Source organism: Gopherus evgoodei, chromosome 1, assembly GCF_007399415.2.
Source record: "Gopherus evgoodei ecotype Sinaloan lineage chromosome 1, rGopEvg1_v1.p, whole genome shotgun sequence".
NCBI classification, from domain to species: domain Eukaryota; kingdom Metazoa; phylum Chordata; order Testudines; family Testudinidae; genus Gopherus; species Gopherus evgoodei.
Genome location: NC_044322.1, coordinates 224,675,203 through 224,690,704, shown reverse-complemented (window position 1 = coordinate 224,690,704; position 15,502 = coordinate 224,675,203). Strand labels below are relative to the sequence as shown.

The following is a 15,502-nucleotide window of genomic DNA, read 5'->3' as shown; positions in this document are numbered from 1 at the left end:
GTTAGATGGACCTTTGGTCTGACCCGGTACGGTCATTCTTATGTTCTTAGGGGTGGTACCAGCTCATAGTGGTGCTTTGGAATCTGCACTGGCTGCCCACGGATCTCTACATGCAGACCAAGGTGTTGGGTGTGACGCAGGGGTAGTTGATAGGCAGACTAGAGGCCAAGTCCAGACTGCTGGACACTTTGTGATGCACCAAAATATTTTTCTATTCACTTACTATTACTGTGGTGTGCAAATGTTTCTCTGGAGTCTGGACCTTGATTATGCCTTGACCAAGAAATTTAGACCTTCACAAAAAATAACTGACTGCCCCTGGATAAAGCCCTCAGTGGCATATGACCAGCCTCCCTGAGGGATCGCCCCTTTCTCTGCCTTATTGCCACAGCTGTAGACTTGGGGGCACTCCTGGGGAGCCCCCTAGTGAAGAAAGAGAAGGGTGGCTGGCATGGTGCTCTCTCTGTGAGGGCTCGGAGACTCTGGGATCTCCTCCCTCTCTTGGTCTGAAATAGTCAGAATCTGATTATTTTCCAGGAATGCTGCAAAAGACACCTGTTTGATAAGGTTTTTGGAGAGGGCTGAGGGTATGCTTCTTAGATGGCAAAGGGGAAGAAATGCGCTTCTCTAGGTGGCTGGCTAAGCTTCTGCTGATGTGATCATTTTAATGTTGCTGAGGTCTGAATTGTATTAGTGAGTGTTAAGACTTGGATAGGCCTCTTTACAGTTATTTGTAAATTTAAATAAATAAGTATCAACCGTTATATCTACACTAATGGCTCACAGATCTACCTCTCTTGTCTCCTGTCCTATCTAAAATCTAGGCCTGTCTGACATCTCCTCATGAACGTTCAGCCATCAGCTGAAGCTCAACATGGCCAAAAGAAAGTTTGTAATCTTTCCCCTCAAGCCTCTATCCCCCCTTTTTCACCTACCATGGATTATGCCACCCATCCTCATTGTCACAAAGGCCTGTAACTGGGTGTCATCTTTGACTTGGTCCCCTGTCTAGATGAGCAGTCTTAATCCACAGGCTGCATGCGGCCCAGTTAGCACACAGCTGTGGCCCAGATCAGCTGTGTGCTAAAGGCTGCAGGCTGCCCTGCCACACCGCATGCTCTGGGTTCCCGGCTGCCCTGCAACATGGTGGGCTCTGGCATCCGGGCTCCCAGCTGCCCTGACGTGTACCGAGCTGTTGGCTGCCACTGGCCCCGCAGGGTGGAGCTCAGGGTCCCGGCAGCTGGCTGCCGCCCAGCCCACTCCACAGCAGGGCTTGGGTTCTGGGCAGCCAGCTGCTGCCTGGCTCCCCACACAGCATATGTGGCCTATAATGATAAATAGGTTGAGAACCACTGGTCTAGATATTCACATCCCAGCTGTATCTACTTCTTGCTGGTTCTTCCTGAATTATGTCTTTAAGATCCACCGTATAGATAAACTTCACCTTATCTCATGTCTCAACTGCAGGTTCCTCCTCTCTAGTCTTGAGAAACCACTTTTTGTTCCACTTATGTTCATTCAAAGCACTGCTGTAAAAATCATTTACTTGTTTTGTCACTTTGCCCATTTCCTCCTCTGCATCCCTCCACTCTCTTCCCCCATCTCCACTGCATCAAACACTATTTTTCTTCCCTTTAAAAGGCCTTCATGGCCTAGCTTCACTCTTATCTGTCATCTCATATACACTTTTGAGATGTGACTATTGCCTCTGTTTTGCCAGTGATTCCAGCTTTTGTTGCCCATTTGCTGAAATGGTTAGTTTTCCAAGAACACCTTTGCACTTTCTTCCATGCTGCGTATTGGCTCTTGCCTCCATTTAAGCTACCCCTTCCTTGAATTAACTTCTTTCACACAGCTGCAGTTGGAGGCTGCCAGATTGCATTTTTTTTTTAAATGCAGCCTCAGGTTTCCTGTTTTGCCTTATTCTGAGCTCTTTCGCTCAACAGCCTGATTCAAACTCCTTGTCATACACCTCATCTTGGCATGGATGTAAGCAAGGCAGAAACCTCTATGGCTGAAATGAGTGAAGAAATAATCTATACTTCTGTACGGTTTTCACAGACACCGCCAGTCTGTGCCAACGATGTCGTAACAAATAGAGGTAAGCAAGCCAAATGAAGCTGGTGAATCCCAGAGCAAAGGCTCTGTCATACGGTATCTACAGGTGCTATTGCAGAAATGTTCAGAGCTAGTAGGATTATGTTCAGGCCCCTAGTAGGATTCTCAGGTTGGGCACCCGAAATCCATAGCTTTCTTGAGCTTGACTGCATGACAACAGATTGGAGAATTTAAGCCTATGTAGATTAATAAAGATGAAGGTACAGATAAATTATTGGTGTATATGAATCATACATGAGAGAAGGAAAAGATCTTTTAGATCATTCTGTCTGTCTTCCAAAGGTGAGTGCAAGATTGTTCATTGTGGCATATTATAGGTTTTCAGTGCTTTCTGCAGTCTAGTTTTAAAATCCCCCCATGACAGAGCTTCCATCTCTTCTCCTGAGAGACCATTCCACAGCTCAGCACGTCTCACTATCAGGAAGATTTTCCTGGGATTCATCTTATATTTTTCCTTTCATAGTTTCCTCTCCCCTCTTGTTGTTTATACCTTCAGATATTTGCAGGGTGTTATGAAGTCTGCACCTTAGTTGTGGTTAAGTTAAGATTGAATTTAACTCTCTTAATTTCTCCTTATAACTGCTTCCTTCCAGTCCCCTGATCATTTTTGTTGCTCTTCTCTGAAATCCCCCCAGTTTGCTAATGTCTAATAATGAGGTGCCCACATGGAACATAATATTCCAGGTAGGATCTCATGAGAGCTGTGTAGAGAGGGGCTATTGATTCACTGTCCCAAGAAGAGATGCTTCTGTGTATGCAGCTAAAACCCACATTCCTGGTGCCTGGGACTGTTGATGCCACATGCCTAGATATAAATCTGTTTGAACAAAGCCGCATAGGAAACTTCAAATATCCACCTGCCAGTGAAGTCTCACTCAGTTGGTAGGAAACCACCTTGGTTTTGGATATGTTTTCCAGCTGTGTTTCAAGTCCGTTACATGGGAGATGGGGATTATATTTCAATTAGATGTTTGCAGTCTCTCTTTTGTTTCAAAATCTCCCTTTTCACATTGTCCCCTGCTGAACTAAGGCTAGAGGAACAGAAAAGGGGAAGCTCCTCTTCCACCCATGTCCCTCTGCTTTCCCAGGAAACAGTGTCTGATCACTGTCCACCTTGTTCCTCCAAATGAAGTATCTTTCTCTGGGCTGAAGCAAGGCTCTTACTACCTCTTATTGGGTCACATCTTGTCATTCCCTGGGGATCAATGCAGATCACCACAGTCAGCTGTCCAAGAGCTTTGTCCAGTCCTTGTTTAAATGTCCTGTGTGTAAAAGGGCTCCCTCCTCTTCCTTCGGGGAATCTCTGCTCCAGTCTCACAGGTTCTTCACTGTTAGGAAATATTTTGTGATTATCCAGTGTGAGATTTCCACCTCTTGTTCAATTTCTTCTCATCTTGTTTTTTTCCCTTTCTCCACACAAAGCCTCTCTGCTCATGTGATACCACAACAGCTGAGATCAGCAGAGGCCCTTAGGCCTACGGCATCTTGGTTCAACAGGGCAGAACTACAGGCACTGAATTGTCACTGGAGGACCCTCAACTCTGGAGTTTGCTTTCCTTCTTAGTTGGATGGATCCTGCCAAGACTCAGATTCAGCCAGTATGCGCTGGTGCAGCATTTCAGCACTGCTTCATGCTGCTACCTTATTCTCCAAAATTTAAGTTTTCATGTGTTTTAAAAAGTCTCTAGCTGTAATGGTTGGTTGGGGAGATGCACTCAGCTCCTGTTTTCAAGGCTAATGGATGCAGTGATCTCTATCTGTGTTTGCAGGATCTGAAACAATAACTCTGTGTGGTGTGAACTGCCCTATTTATCTCAGTGGGAGCCAAGCCAGATACACAAGGATAACAGTGTTGACATTTCAAGCATTAATTATTTCATTGCTCACCTGTTGAAGTCCCAGGAAGGTGGGCATGCACAAACCTCCCCACAACTGGGCAGTATGTGAATCACTGGCTGGGGGAGACTAGCCCCCAGCCCTGCCCCTTCTGCCCAGGGCCTTACCCCTTCCACCGGAGCCCAGAGCCCTCCCACTGTGGCTGCCGGCCCCTGCCCAAGGCTAGTGCCCCCAGCCCTGGAGGGAGGGAAGGTGATGCCAGTGCAGCCCCCCGCCACGCCTGGAGAGTGGGCGATGCGGCCTCAGCCCCTGGAGCTGGGCTGCAATGTGGGAAGCAGCAGGGATCCTGGGAGTGGAGCATGGGAGGACCACACCTGTCTGGGGAGGCACAGCCTCTCCCAGCCTGTGATACCTGCTGCCCATGGCTAAAGGCCCTTTTCTCAGGCTAAGGAGAGGAGCCACTGAAGCCAGGGCTCAAATAATTCTGGGTGACAACAAAAGAAATCAGCTCACTGTAAGAATGTAGGAGAGGAGAGGGCTGATCCTATTATGAAGGTCTGTGCAATCTACTGTGAGTGATGCCTCACTTTTGGCACCACGAGTGATTGGCCTTGGGAGAGTACTGCCACTTTCCCCAGTGAAGGAGGGGCCAAACCTAAGGAGCCCCTAGAGCCCAAAGGAGCACTTGACCCCTCCTGAAGGAAAGCCAAGCTCAAGAAGCCCAGTGGTGTATATGTGCCTCACTAAGGGGAAACCAAACACGCAGAGCCCACGGGTGTCTTTGCACCCCAGTGAGGGGGAACCAAGCCCAAGGATCATGCATGATCTCATTTTGAACATCTATACAATTGATTGTGAGTCATATCTTGTGGCTGGATCTTGGAAGGGCACAGGCTTTATTTTGGTTTGTTTCCATCTGCACTATGGATCCTGAGTCTGCTGACCTTGATAGTCTGGTTCAAGACCTTTTAGCTTCCCCAGCCTTTGGGGAAGGGACAAGATTAGGAAAGTGTATGTGGGTTCAAGGGATATTGATTACTTATTGGGACTAACTGATTAAGGCAGATGAACTTATAGGGATACATTTATTTCTGGTTTGTGATTCTTTCATTGTACGTGTGCCAAGAGCCCAGTGAGAGGGCCATTTAAAAGTCAAAATAATAACATAAAGATATAATGAATAGGACATAGCCAGCACAGCTACAGTTGTAAGCAAACAAGGAATATGTAAGCAAGCAACTGTAGCGATCACGATTTTTTTTAGTCTTTCTTCATTCATATTGTGGTGAAATTAGTTTTTCATGGCAGCAGGAACTTTGGTTTTGGGGAAAGATGCAACGTCTGGACTGGGAGGTTAAGAGAGGAGGATCCAGGATGCATACTCTTTTTTTTTGAGAAGAGGTGAGAGAGGGAGGAACTGAAAAGTTTGGACAAGTGACTTCTCAGAACTGTAAAACTAGATTTCAGTGTTAAGCGTGAGCTGATATTTATCTTCTATTTGAACTATTTTCTGTTTATAATCAATGTGTGCAAAAGATTATGTGATGGAGAGGGAACTCCCCCTTCCCTCCTAATATCAGGCTTTGCGGGATTTCTCAGGCCCTCGGACTGAGTCCAATATCTTGAGGCACCTCTATAGCCATGCTGTGCTAGTAAAACTATAATAATAATGAATTGTTATCCAAAGGTTTCATCCTAGGAATTGTATAGAGATGAATGAAGACAAGATCAATATCAGAGGAAGAGAGTAACTTTTCCATCTGAAACTTCAGGAAGAATTCTGGAGAGGCAGAATGTAGTTATATGATTAGGAACCTGGACAGGATGCTGAGGTTAAAACTACCTACTCAGGCAGAAAGTACCAGGACATCTTTAAATCAACATGTGGAGAAGGCCTTATTTTTACACTGTATCTGAAAAGTAGCAGCTCCAGGAGCATAAAATCATTCTTCAGCACCACAGTGGAACATTGGAGTCAGTAATGATTCTTCAGGAACAACACTCCTTATTGAGTCATATGCACTATCCCCATCCACACAGCGCCCTACCTGGACTCTGAGGTATTGGGGTCAGTTCTGATTCAGAGGAAGGTGCTCCCTTATCAGGAGTGCTGCCTGCCACAAAAAATCCCGTAGCACTGTCAGGGCTGCTAACTTCAGTGTTTTGGAATTACTGATGCCTGGGTCGAGCAGATGTAGGCAGCCATTTCTGGGTATGGATATATTATTAAAGGAACTACAGGGATATGTAAGCAGTGCATTCCTTTTGGGGTATAAAATCTATAGCCTTCTCTGTAGCCATAAGCTGTTAGGGACAGGAATGCTATTATTGTTTTACCCATTTATAAATTGTCTGGTACCATGTGTGTGTACAAGGCTAAAAATACAGCTGTCAATGGGGATGCATAGTCAGGTAGGTATATACACCATACGTTTACCATGGTTCCTGTTTTCTCTCTTCCAGCTCCCCAGCATGGGTCATCTGGCCTATACAGCTTGGCTGTAGGTGTTGGGACACTGATTGCCCTCATGGTGATTGCAGTGGTAGTTTGGAGGATTGGTGAGTGTCCAAAGAGAACTGATGTGAACAACCTGAGATCACAAGATGGGAGATCTGTTCTCAATTCACCTAAGCAGACAAGGCAAGATTCTGATTACCGTTATACTATGGCAAATCAGGAGTAACTCCACTGAAAACACTGGAGATACTCTAGCTTTTGACCCTTTAAAGGAAAGCAGAAACTTGCCTACAGCTTACTGAGGTCACCCCCTATGGAGACCCTAGAGGGTAGATCCTTTAACTAGTCCTTGTTTCCTAGTTAAAGGAAGAGCAATGAAATATAATGAAAGATTGTTTTTTTTTTCACATTTGTCTACTGTTAGTGAATTGAGAAATAAAAGTATTAGTGGTGTGACATTCTTAGTGTAGCATGCACAAGAAGGTGCTAAACCCTATATGCATATGCTGCTGTGAGCTGTGGTCACACCTTTTCCACTTCTCATCCTGTGAAACGATCACACCCTTGGTATGTGACCTTTTCCCCTCTCTTGCTTTCAGAGGGCTAAGTTCTGCTCTCACAGGACTAAGTAACTGCATCCACTGAAGTCTGTGGAGTTATCCAAGTGCCAGAGGAAAATCAGCCCTATAGTGCACACAACTGATCAAATTCAGAGGTGATGTAAAGAGTGGTGCAAATTACACAAAGGACCTGTGATTCCGTTGCCTTATATAGTTGTTTATACTTTTATTCCTGACTCTCACATCCCTGCCTTAATTACAGTCCATCCTTTCCACATGGCTGTCGTGTTCTGCCCAAGCTGGCTACATTTTCACAAGTGGGTGTGCAATCCCGGCATGTATCTCCGCTATAGAATGCTCTAAAATGCTTCAGAGTGAATGGAAAGGGAAAAGTCATTATGATTTCTTTGCAGATAGCTCCTGTCCTGGATGCCCTGACGAGTGGTTTGGTTACAGGAGCAGCTGTTACTTCTTCTCCAAGATGAAAAAGGATTGGAATTCCAGCCAGGCATCCTGTTCTGCAGAAGGATCGCATCTCTTGGTGATCAGTGATGCCAACAAAATGGTAAAAGTCTGTCAGTATCATTATATGAGACTCTTTCATTGTCTTGCAAATGATCTGTGATTTGCCTCCAGTGCATGCTGTCATGCTGACACTAATTTACTATAAAGGGGCGAAAAAACCCTTCATTATAACCATGTTACGTAGGAGGCTGACATTTTCAGTCTACATCTAAGAGGTTCCCATGGAGAGGTTGTGATCAGCAGTCTGGGAAGGATATTGCATGGGAGCCTTTTTCCATCCTCTGGCCCATGTTCTTGCCCCCACCAATAGTTAGCTTTCCACTGATGAGAGTTAGCTTAGCTCAGCTAGTCTCAGCAACTGAACGCAGTTGAGTGGGTGATACTGGAAGCCATCTGTTTGTAAGCTCTTTCACCTCCAGGTGCGGGGCACAAAACTGATGACCATGAGAGTGTTTCAGGCACCAGGCAAACAAGGCAAAGCTAGTTGGGACTCTTGCTTAAGCAAATCCTGACTGCAATCCTTGCTGCTGGGAGCCATCCTCAACCTCCGTACGACCCATTTTTCTACTGCCAGAAAACCTCCCTGACCCCTCTGCTGAAAGTTCCCCCCCGTTCCTGGAGCCTCCCTTGATATCTCCTGTCATGAGTTCCACATACAATGGATTTTCCTTCTATAAATCACCCCTGTACTCCAGCCACATGCTACTGCATTCCTTATGCTGCATAGGCTGTGACCCATAGGCTCCCTTTTGCTCAAAACATTCTTTGATTTCCTGGAGATGTTTCCCAGTCTGGCCTATCTCCACATGGCCAGAAGCCCGCCCTGGTTTCTCCAAGCTTTCACTCCCCAGGCATCTCTCTGGCTCCTCCTAGTCCCTTGCCTCACAAAGACACTTCATTCTCTATGGAAGATGTCAGCTTTGTTGCTTTGCTTCCTTGCATCACCATTCCTGGCAGCAGGCGGCTTGGAGTATTTATTATGATTTAATTAGAAACACAGTGGGGCAAATTCATCCCTAGTGATTTCCTCAACTTTTGTGGATTTATTCCAAGGCGGAATTTATTGTGTACAGTTATTCTTTCTATGAACAGTGAACACAAGCTCAAAGTCAGACAAATGGAAATGAAAGCCTTAGGGCAAGGGTGGACAGACTATGGCCTGGGGACCACATCCGGCCCTCCAGATGTTTTAATCTGGCCCTCGAGCTCCTGATGGAGAGCCAGGCCCGGGGCTTCCCTGCTCCATTGCTCCAGCCAGGGAGCTGCTCTGTGCAGCTCCCAGAAGCAGTGGCATGTCCCCACTCTGGCTCCTACACATGCTCCACATGCTGCCCCCAGGAACCCCGGCCAATGAGAGCTGCAGGGGCGGTGCCTGCGGACAGAGCAGCACACAGAGCCATCTGGTCATGCCTCTGCATAGGAGCCAGAGGAGGGAGATGCTGCTGCTTTTGGGAGCTGCTTGAGGTAAGCGCTGCCTGGAGCCTGCACCCCAACCCCTTCCTGCACCCAAACCCCCTACCCCAGCCCTGATCCCCATCCTGCCCTCTGAACTCCTCAGTCCCAGCCTGCAGCACCCTCCTGCACCCCCAACCCCTCTGCCCCACCCCAGAGCCTGCACCTCGAGCCGGTGCCTTGACCCCCCACCCCCGCACCCCAACCTCCTGCCCCAGCCTGGAGCCCCCTCCCACACCCTGAACTCCTCATATCTGGCCCCAACCCAGAGCCTGCACCCCCAGCCAGAGCCCTCCCCCCCTTCCGTACCCCAAGACCCAATTTTGTGAGCATTCATGGCTCGCTATACAATTTCCATACCCAGATGTGGCCCTCAGGCCAAAAAGTTTGCCCACCCCAGCTGTGGGGGAAAAGTTCTTGTGTCTTAATGAAACCTCAATGCTGCCCTGCCAATGCCTATTCCAGTCTTGTGCTCCCCACGTAGCTCTGTCAGTGCCTCTCAGTCCTGTCCTGTAGATGCACTGACTTCAGCCTGTGCACCTCTGTCCTGTCTTGATCTGAAATTTCCCTGTAGCTTTTAATGTAGGACCTGTATCTAAAAGACTCAGGGGTGTGTGGGTGTGTGTGCGCGCGTGCGCGCATGTGTGCACACACTGTGAGTTCACTTAGTGCCCTGGGAACTTCCTTTGCAGTATCAGCACACAAGGCACCGCAAGTTGTGATTTGCTGCTTTCTGAACACTGTGTGTGCTACATGTTTCAAGACATGTTTCACTCCCAGGATTGAGCTGCTGCTTACCCCCTAATTATGAACAGAAGAGTTTGGGGAACACAAGGCAGGGACAGCAGCAAAGGAGACAATCTATCAGCATTTCTTAAGGTGAAAGCAGAGGTCTTTCCACCCACATGAAGAGTAGTTAAGGTCCTTCATTTGCAGTTTTTGTTGAAAAATTCCCAATTTTTACAAAAGTAATTATTCAGTTTTTATTGATTTTTTTCATCCAGTTTTGGGCCACTCAAGTACACGAATAAGATCCAATGTATTCCATTAGTTAGATGTGTTTATGTTAATAAAGTTAGTCTGAGTGTGAGACTGTTGGTCAAAGTAAGGCAGTGTGTGGTAGACGATACGCACGCACGTGCATGTCTGTACATATAGTCACAAACTGTTAATGTACAGTTCTTTAAATAAACCACAGCATTAAACTGCTTTTACTTTCAATACTCTTACTTTTTTGTTACTTTTTTTCTGTCCTCCTGTCCCCCCCATATTACCAAGGATACTTACCCAGAAAACTGTCAAGTTTTTGCACTGATTTACACATATTTTAAAATGTTTGTAATAAACAGAGATGAAATTCCCAGGAAATTTTAAACACAATAATCACTGAAAATAAAGGTCCTTGAGAATAGTCAGGCTTAGCTGGTATATTTTGCTCCCTGACATTTGATCGCTCCATTTGCCTATCAGGACTTGACTTTTCAGGTTGATTTTGATTAATTCCTTTGTCTTTCCCCACCCCCTTCTAGCGCCTGTTCTTGGGAATGCACATAGATTACCATTGGATTGGTCTGAGGAACAGCACAGGCAGTGGCTGGACCTGGGAAGACGGCTCAAAACTCAACAATACAAAGTGAGTTTGATTTCAGTTTTTTAAAAAAACAGCAGCACTCTGAAGAGCTAGATCCTCAAATATTAACAGTGTTTATCAGTTCTTACTCAGGCAAAACTACTGAGGTATAGGTACAGCGCCATAGCTATACTGGCATAACCCCACAGTGCAGATGCATCCTACACTGAGGGAAGGATTTATTCTGTCAGTGTAGGAACACCATATTCCTGGGGGATGCACAGGCGTCGACTTTTTTCTCTCCTAATGGGTGCTCCATCCCCACTCCACCCTGAACCCTGTCTGTATTCTACCCCTTCCCCCAAGGTCCCCCTCTCACTCTCCTCTTCCTGCTCCTGCTCCGCCCCCTCCCCTGAGCATGTCCTGCCTTGCTCTGCCTCTTCTGACACCCTCTCTGCCCCTCCCCTTTAGTGCCCGCCGCTGAGCAACTGGTGGGTGCTGAGCACCCACTATTTTTTTTTCAGTGTCAATGCCTATGGCTAGGGGGACAGAAGCATTCTGTTGACCTAGCTGCATTGACACCAGGGGTTAGGTCAGCATATCTATGGCATTCAGGGGGTGTGGATTTTTCTCATCCCTGAGTGCTGTAGGTATGTTGACCTAAATTCTAAGTGTAGACCAGACTTTTTGCACTGTCAAATGCTACTCTGCTGCCATCAGCATGACTCCAAAGCCATTGAGCCTTTTTCTCTACCACTCTGACCCAAAACTCACTTAATGCCAACTGGCAAAGGGGTGCAGAGGAGCTACAGGGAACTCCTGGGTTTGGTATGTGCATTCTAGGTCACCAAAGAATATCATGTGAGGTCTCAAATAAAATCTGATGTCACACTGCTCAGCTATATAATTGTGAAACACATGTATGAATGTTATGTAAGGAGTTATGTAAATAGACTAAAAACCAAGTTCTTGTAGACCAGGGCCGGATCAAACTCAAATGACCACGAGGGCCACATGAGGACTAGTGCATTGACCCGAGCCACATCACTGACACACACACCTCTCGCTGCCTCTGGCCCCGCTCCCACTCCACCCCTTTCATTAGGCCCCACCTCTTCCCACCCCTTCCCTGCCCCATTCCAATCCCTTTATCTATATGGCTGTTTACATCCTAATTAAGTATTATGTGGTTTACAATGGGTCTCTTCTTATCAGTCTAAACTGAATGTTAATCATAGAACTGGAAGGGACCTTGAGAGGACATGTAGTCCAGTCCCCTGCACTCATGACAGGACTAAGTATTATCTAGACCAGGGGTCGGCAACCTTTCAGAAGTAGTGTGCCGAGTCTTCATTTATTCACTCTGATTTAAGGTTTCACGTGCTGGTAATACATTTTAATGTTCTTAGAATGTCTCTTTCTATAAGTCTATAATGTATAACTAAACTATTGTTGTATGTAAAGTAAATAAGGTTTTTAAAATGTTTAAGAAGCTTCATTTAAAATGAAATAAAATGCAGAGTCTCCCGGACCAGTGGTCAGGACCCCGGTAGTGTGAGTGCCACTTAAAATGAGTTTGCGTGCTGCCTTCGGCGCCCGTGCTATAGCTTGCCTACCCCTGATCTAGACCGTTCCTTAATGAAGGATTGTAAAACATCACAGAGAGAAAAATAACAGGAAGCAGCACACAGTGGAGTAGGGGGAGAGAACACTATCTTGAGGTGCAAATCAAAAGTTTACTTTACTATATTTGGGAGACAAGACAACACCATGTCATCCTTCACCTAGGAAGTAAATGGGTAGCCTGTTTGCTTCATGAAAGAGGGGTCTTGTTCTCAGCTAGGCTTAGTTGAAAACATTTGAGAGAACCGTGGGTGAGATAAACTTCTTTAGACAGGAGCGTAACTTGTTAGTTAAATTTAGTCTCTAGAAAGTGTGTTATGATATTCTTTTGTATGTAATCATTTGTTTCTAATACTCGTAGTCACTATCACTTGCATCTCTCTGCTTTGATCATAAATTTATTCTTGTTTTTACTATAAATACATCTCGGTGCTGTGGTGTTAAGCAAAATGCTGGTCCTGAGTTGAATCTGACAAACTGTTGTACTGTTCCTTTGGGAACAGGAGGCCTTTTAATTCTGTGAGTGTCTAATATGTTGGGGCTGGACACTTCAGGGAAGGCTCAAAGGACTTAGGGTTGGTGTGTGCCTATTACTAACCTGTAGAGTGAGAGTGAGGCCTGAACGGCAGTTACTTGTGTTACAGCAGGCACAGGCAAGATTGCCTCATGCTAATGGCAGGTGGTGGTGAGGTACCTCACAGCCCTGAGTTCTCCTGGGGAGCGTCACAGCCACTTTACACAGTATGAAGTCATTTACACCTATGAAAAGTAGCTATAAAATCTTACAGCTCTGAAGCTAATGTTACCTGCATCTCTGTAAATCAAGAATTAATCTACTGAAGTTAATAGTGTTACACTGGTTACAGTTTAGAGTCCCACTGGTGTTAAACTGGTTTAAATCAGATCAGAATCAAGCCCTACTTTTCTGATTTGGGAGCATTTCACACCCAGTTTGCACTGGTGCAACTGGCACAAAAAGTTCAAAGCAGTGAAGAATAGATGCGCCACTTGGGTGTGAAAAATCCACTTGCCTGAGTGTCGTAGCTGTGCCGACCTAGCCCTGCTGCCGGTAGGTCAACAGAAGAATGCTTCCATTGACCTAGCTACTGTCACCTCGGGACGTGGTGTTCCTACACTGGCATAGCTACGGCTATAGTCTCTATAATGTAGACATGGCACAGGCCCTTTGGCGTTAGTAAAGTTATTCTGGATTTACAGCAGCATAAACCAGCATTTGAGCCTTCATTTTTGCTCATTCTGTTGCCTGAGTAAGGACCTCAGGATTTGGCCCTGGGGCTTCAATGGAAGAACACTTTCTCTCTCTCTAGCACCTTCTCAAAGTACTCCAGGTAATGAGCTAGCCTGACACCCTCTCTGTGGGAGAGCTCAGTGTTGGTATTCCTATTTTGCAGATATGGAAGGTAAGGCCCAGAGAAGTGAGCCAGCATGCGCAAGGTCACGCAATGTGTCCCTGACAGAAGTAGAATGAGGCTCTCATGACTCCCCGTCCTATGCTCTAGCTACTTGACTGGTTTCCCTTTGGAATTCCAACTTTCGTGTTCTAAAGAAATCCTGGAAGGAAATTGTCTCTCGCTGAGGCTCCCTGCTTTGCCACTATCCTCCTGACCCAGATGGCCCCTGGCACGAACACACACATTGCTCAAGTTGCCAAAGTTATTCACTGCACCTTGTTCTTGGGCCAGGGGGGTTGTTCTATATACGCAGTCTCTATTAGTGTCCGTTTTGGATTCAGTGACAGCTGCCCCTTCTGCGGCTGTTCCCATCACCTCCCCCCCGACAACCATAAAGAGTTTTCTGCCTTGCCTTTTAGTGATGACTCTTACTATTTCTCCTCAGTGTGTGTTCTCTGTTTCTCTTTTGCAGGGTCATCTCTAACAGCCCCGTGCAGCACTGTGGCGTCCTGGTGAAGGGTGCTCTCCTGGCCTCCAGCTGTGCAGTTGATTTCCCATGGATCTGTGAGAAATCCCCCAAGTAACCTCCTCCTGCACTTTCCCACAGAATAGTCTTCACTCACACCCGGCCAATGGATCTGGACCCCAGCAGCGCATCCAGACATGCCTAATCCTTGTTCCCAGTGAGGCCAGGCTGCTGATGCTCCTAGTAGGAGGTTTGTGTCACCATTGCCCTCTGCTGAAATTGCACAGCCATGTATTAGACTGAAATCTGATTCATGGACTTTCAGCTCCCTGAGGCTGGAGCTCTGAGGGTGAGTTCTGTGCAGAAAACCTAGATCCATTTGCAGTCCTCATCTTTCAGGGCTGGGAGCATAGCACAGACCTGCTGACATTATCTTTGTTGCCATGGAAAAGACCTGAGTATGATTCCCAGTCTTAGTCTTTCTCACTCTGCCCCAGTACTTAGGTTATTAGTGTGACAGCGGCTGGGCCCGGTGACCTCATAGGGTTATACTTCTGTGTTGAGCGACAGTCCTGTGGCACCTTATAGACTAACAGAAGTATTGGACATGAACTTTCGTAGGTGAATACCCACTTTGCCAGCATGAGGTTGATGGATTTCCACTCCATACTGCTAAATGCAGTGCCTTGCATAGTGTAAAGTACTTCTGTGTTGCTGAGCAGATGATAGACTTTATTTTCAGTCCACATTTCTCATTTCTTTGGCACCAGGAATGCTGCAGAAGCTGGGCCTTCTGCCTCTACTGAATTTTTCTCTACTTGCTGTGCAGTAAAATGGCTTCCATTCCGCACCCAAAATCTGTGTCTCATTTGTGCCCAAGACCATGAGTGCTTTGAAGGGAACAGAGGAAGGTTAAATGAGAATGGGTGACTTTTGTCAGCCCAGAAATGAAAGTAAACTTCTAACTCCAATAGCTGAGGTGACACGTGGGGCGGGGGGTGGAAATGGGTAAATGTTGATTTCACTATACACACAAACTGATGAAAAAAATCTTTCCATTGATCATCAAAATTTACAGAGAGGCAAAGTAAGAGAAATGCTGCTTGAGAACTTACTAAAATTTGATTTAAGGTTATTTGCTTTGTGTATTTTGGCTTGTGATGTTGACAATTTGTGTTTTAAAGGTTAGACAGCTTTAACTTTTTGAATTTCAACATCTACTGTCATTAAATATTGCCTGACTTCTCCATAATTTGCCACAACTATGACATTTAAATAGATAAAAATATAAAATAATATTTAACATAGATATTAGCCTTTGAAATGATAAAATAATAAAAATCTAATTCTGCCAGACCTAATTAAGGGTCTCCTTTAGCTTGAGTGGTTCAGGCCTACACTTCTGGAGTAGTTATTATTTACTTAATAATCACGTGTATTATGGTAGTGCCTAGGGACCAACTACGAATAGGCCCCCATTGT

At 45.9% G+C, this 15,502-nt stretch overlaps 1 protein-coding gene across 2 annotated transcripts; it reads left to right on the top strand.

The window, feature by feature from the left end:
- Positions 1-8: 8 nt before the first annotated feature.
- KLRG1 (killer cell lectin like receptor G1) lies at positions 9-15,063 on the top strand. 2 transcript variants are annotated; one of them, XM_030537907.1, is made up of 5 exons: positions 9-2,101; positions 6,418-6,513; positions 7,386-7,537; positions 10,479-10,582; positions 14,027-15,063. In XM_030537907.1, the coding sequence occupies exons 1-5, from the start codon at positions 1,984-1,986 to the stop codon at positions 14,136-14,138; spliced, it is 582 nt and encodes a 193-aa protein (XP_030393767.1). In that variant the 5' UTR covers positions 9-1,983; the 3' UTR covers positions 14,139-15,063. The 2 variants fall into 2 exon arrangements, with proteins under 2 accessions (XP_030393767.1, XP_030393773.1); XM_030537913.1 differs by having other exon boundaries at positions 7,386-7,547; positions 14,027-14,130.
- The last annotated feature ends 439 nt before the right edge of the window (positions 15,064-15,502 follow it).

Bases quoted from the DNA above. Each gene is read 5' to 3' on its own strand.
- KLRG1 (XM_030537907.1), top strand. From the start codon at position 1,984: ATGGATGTAAGCAAGGCAGAAACCTCTATGGCTGAAATGAGTGAAGAA. The intron at 2,102-6,417 runs GTAAGCAAGCCA...TCTCTCTTCCAG, and splicing joins CGATGTCGTAACAAATAGAG to CTCCCCAGCATGGGTCATCT. The intron at 10,583-14,026 runs GTGAGTTTGATT...TCTCTTTTGCAG, and splicing joins TCAAAACTCAACAATACAAA to GGTCATCTCTAACAGCCCCG.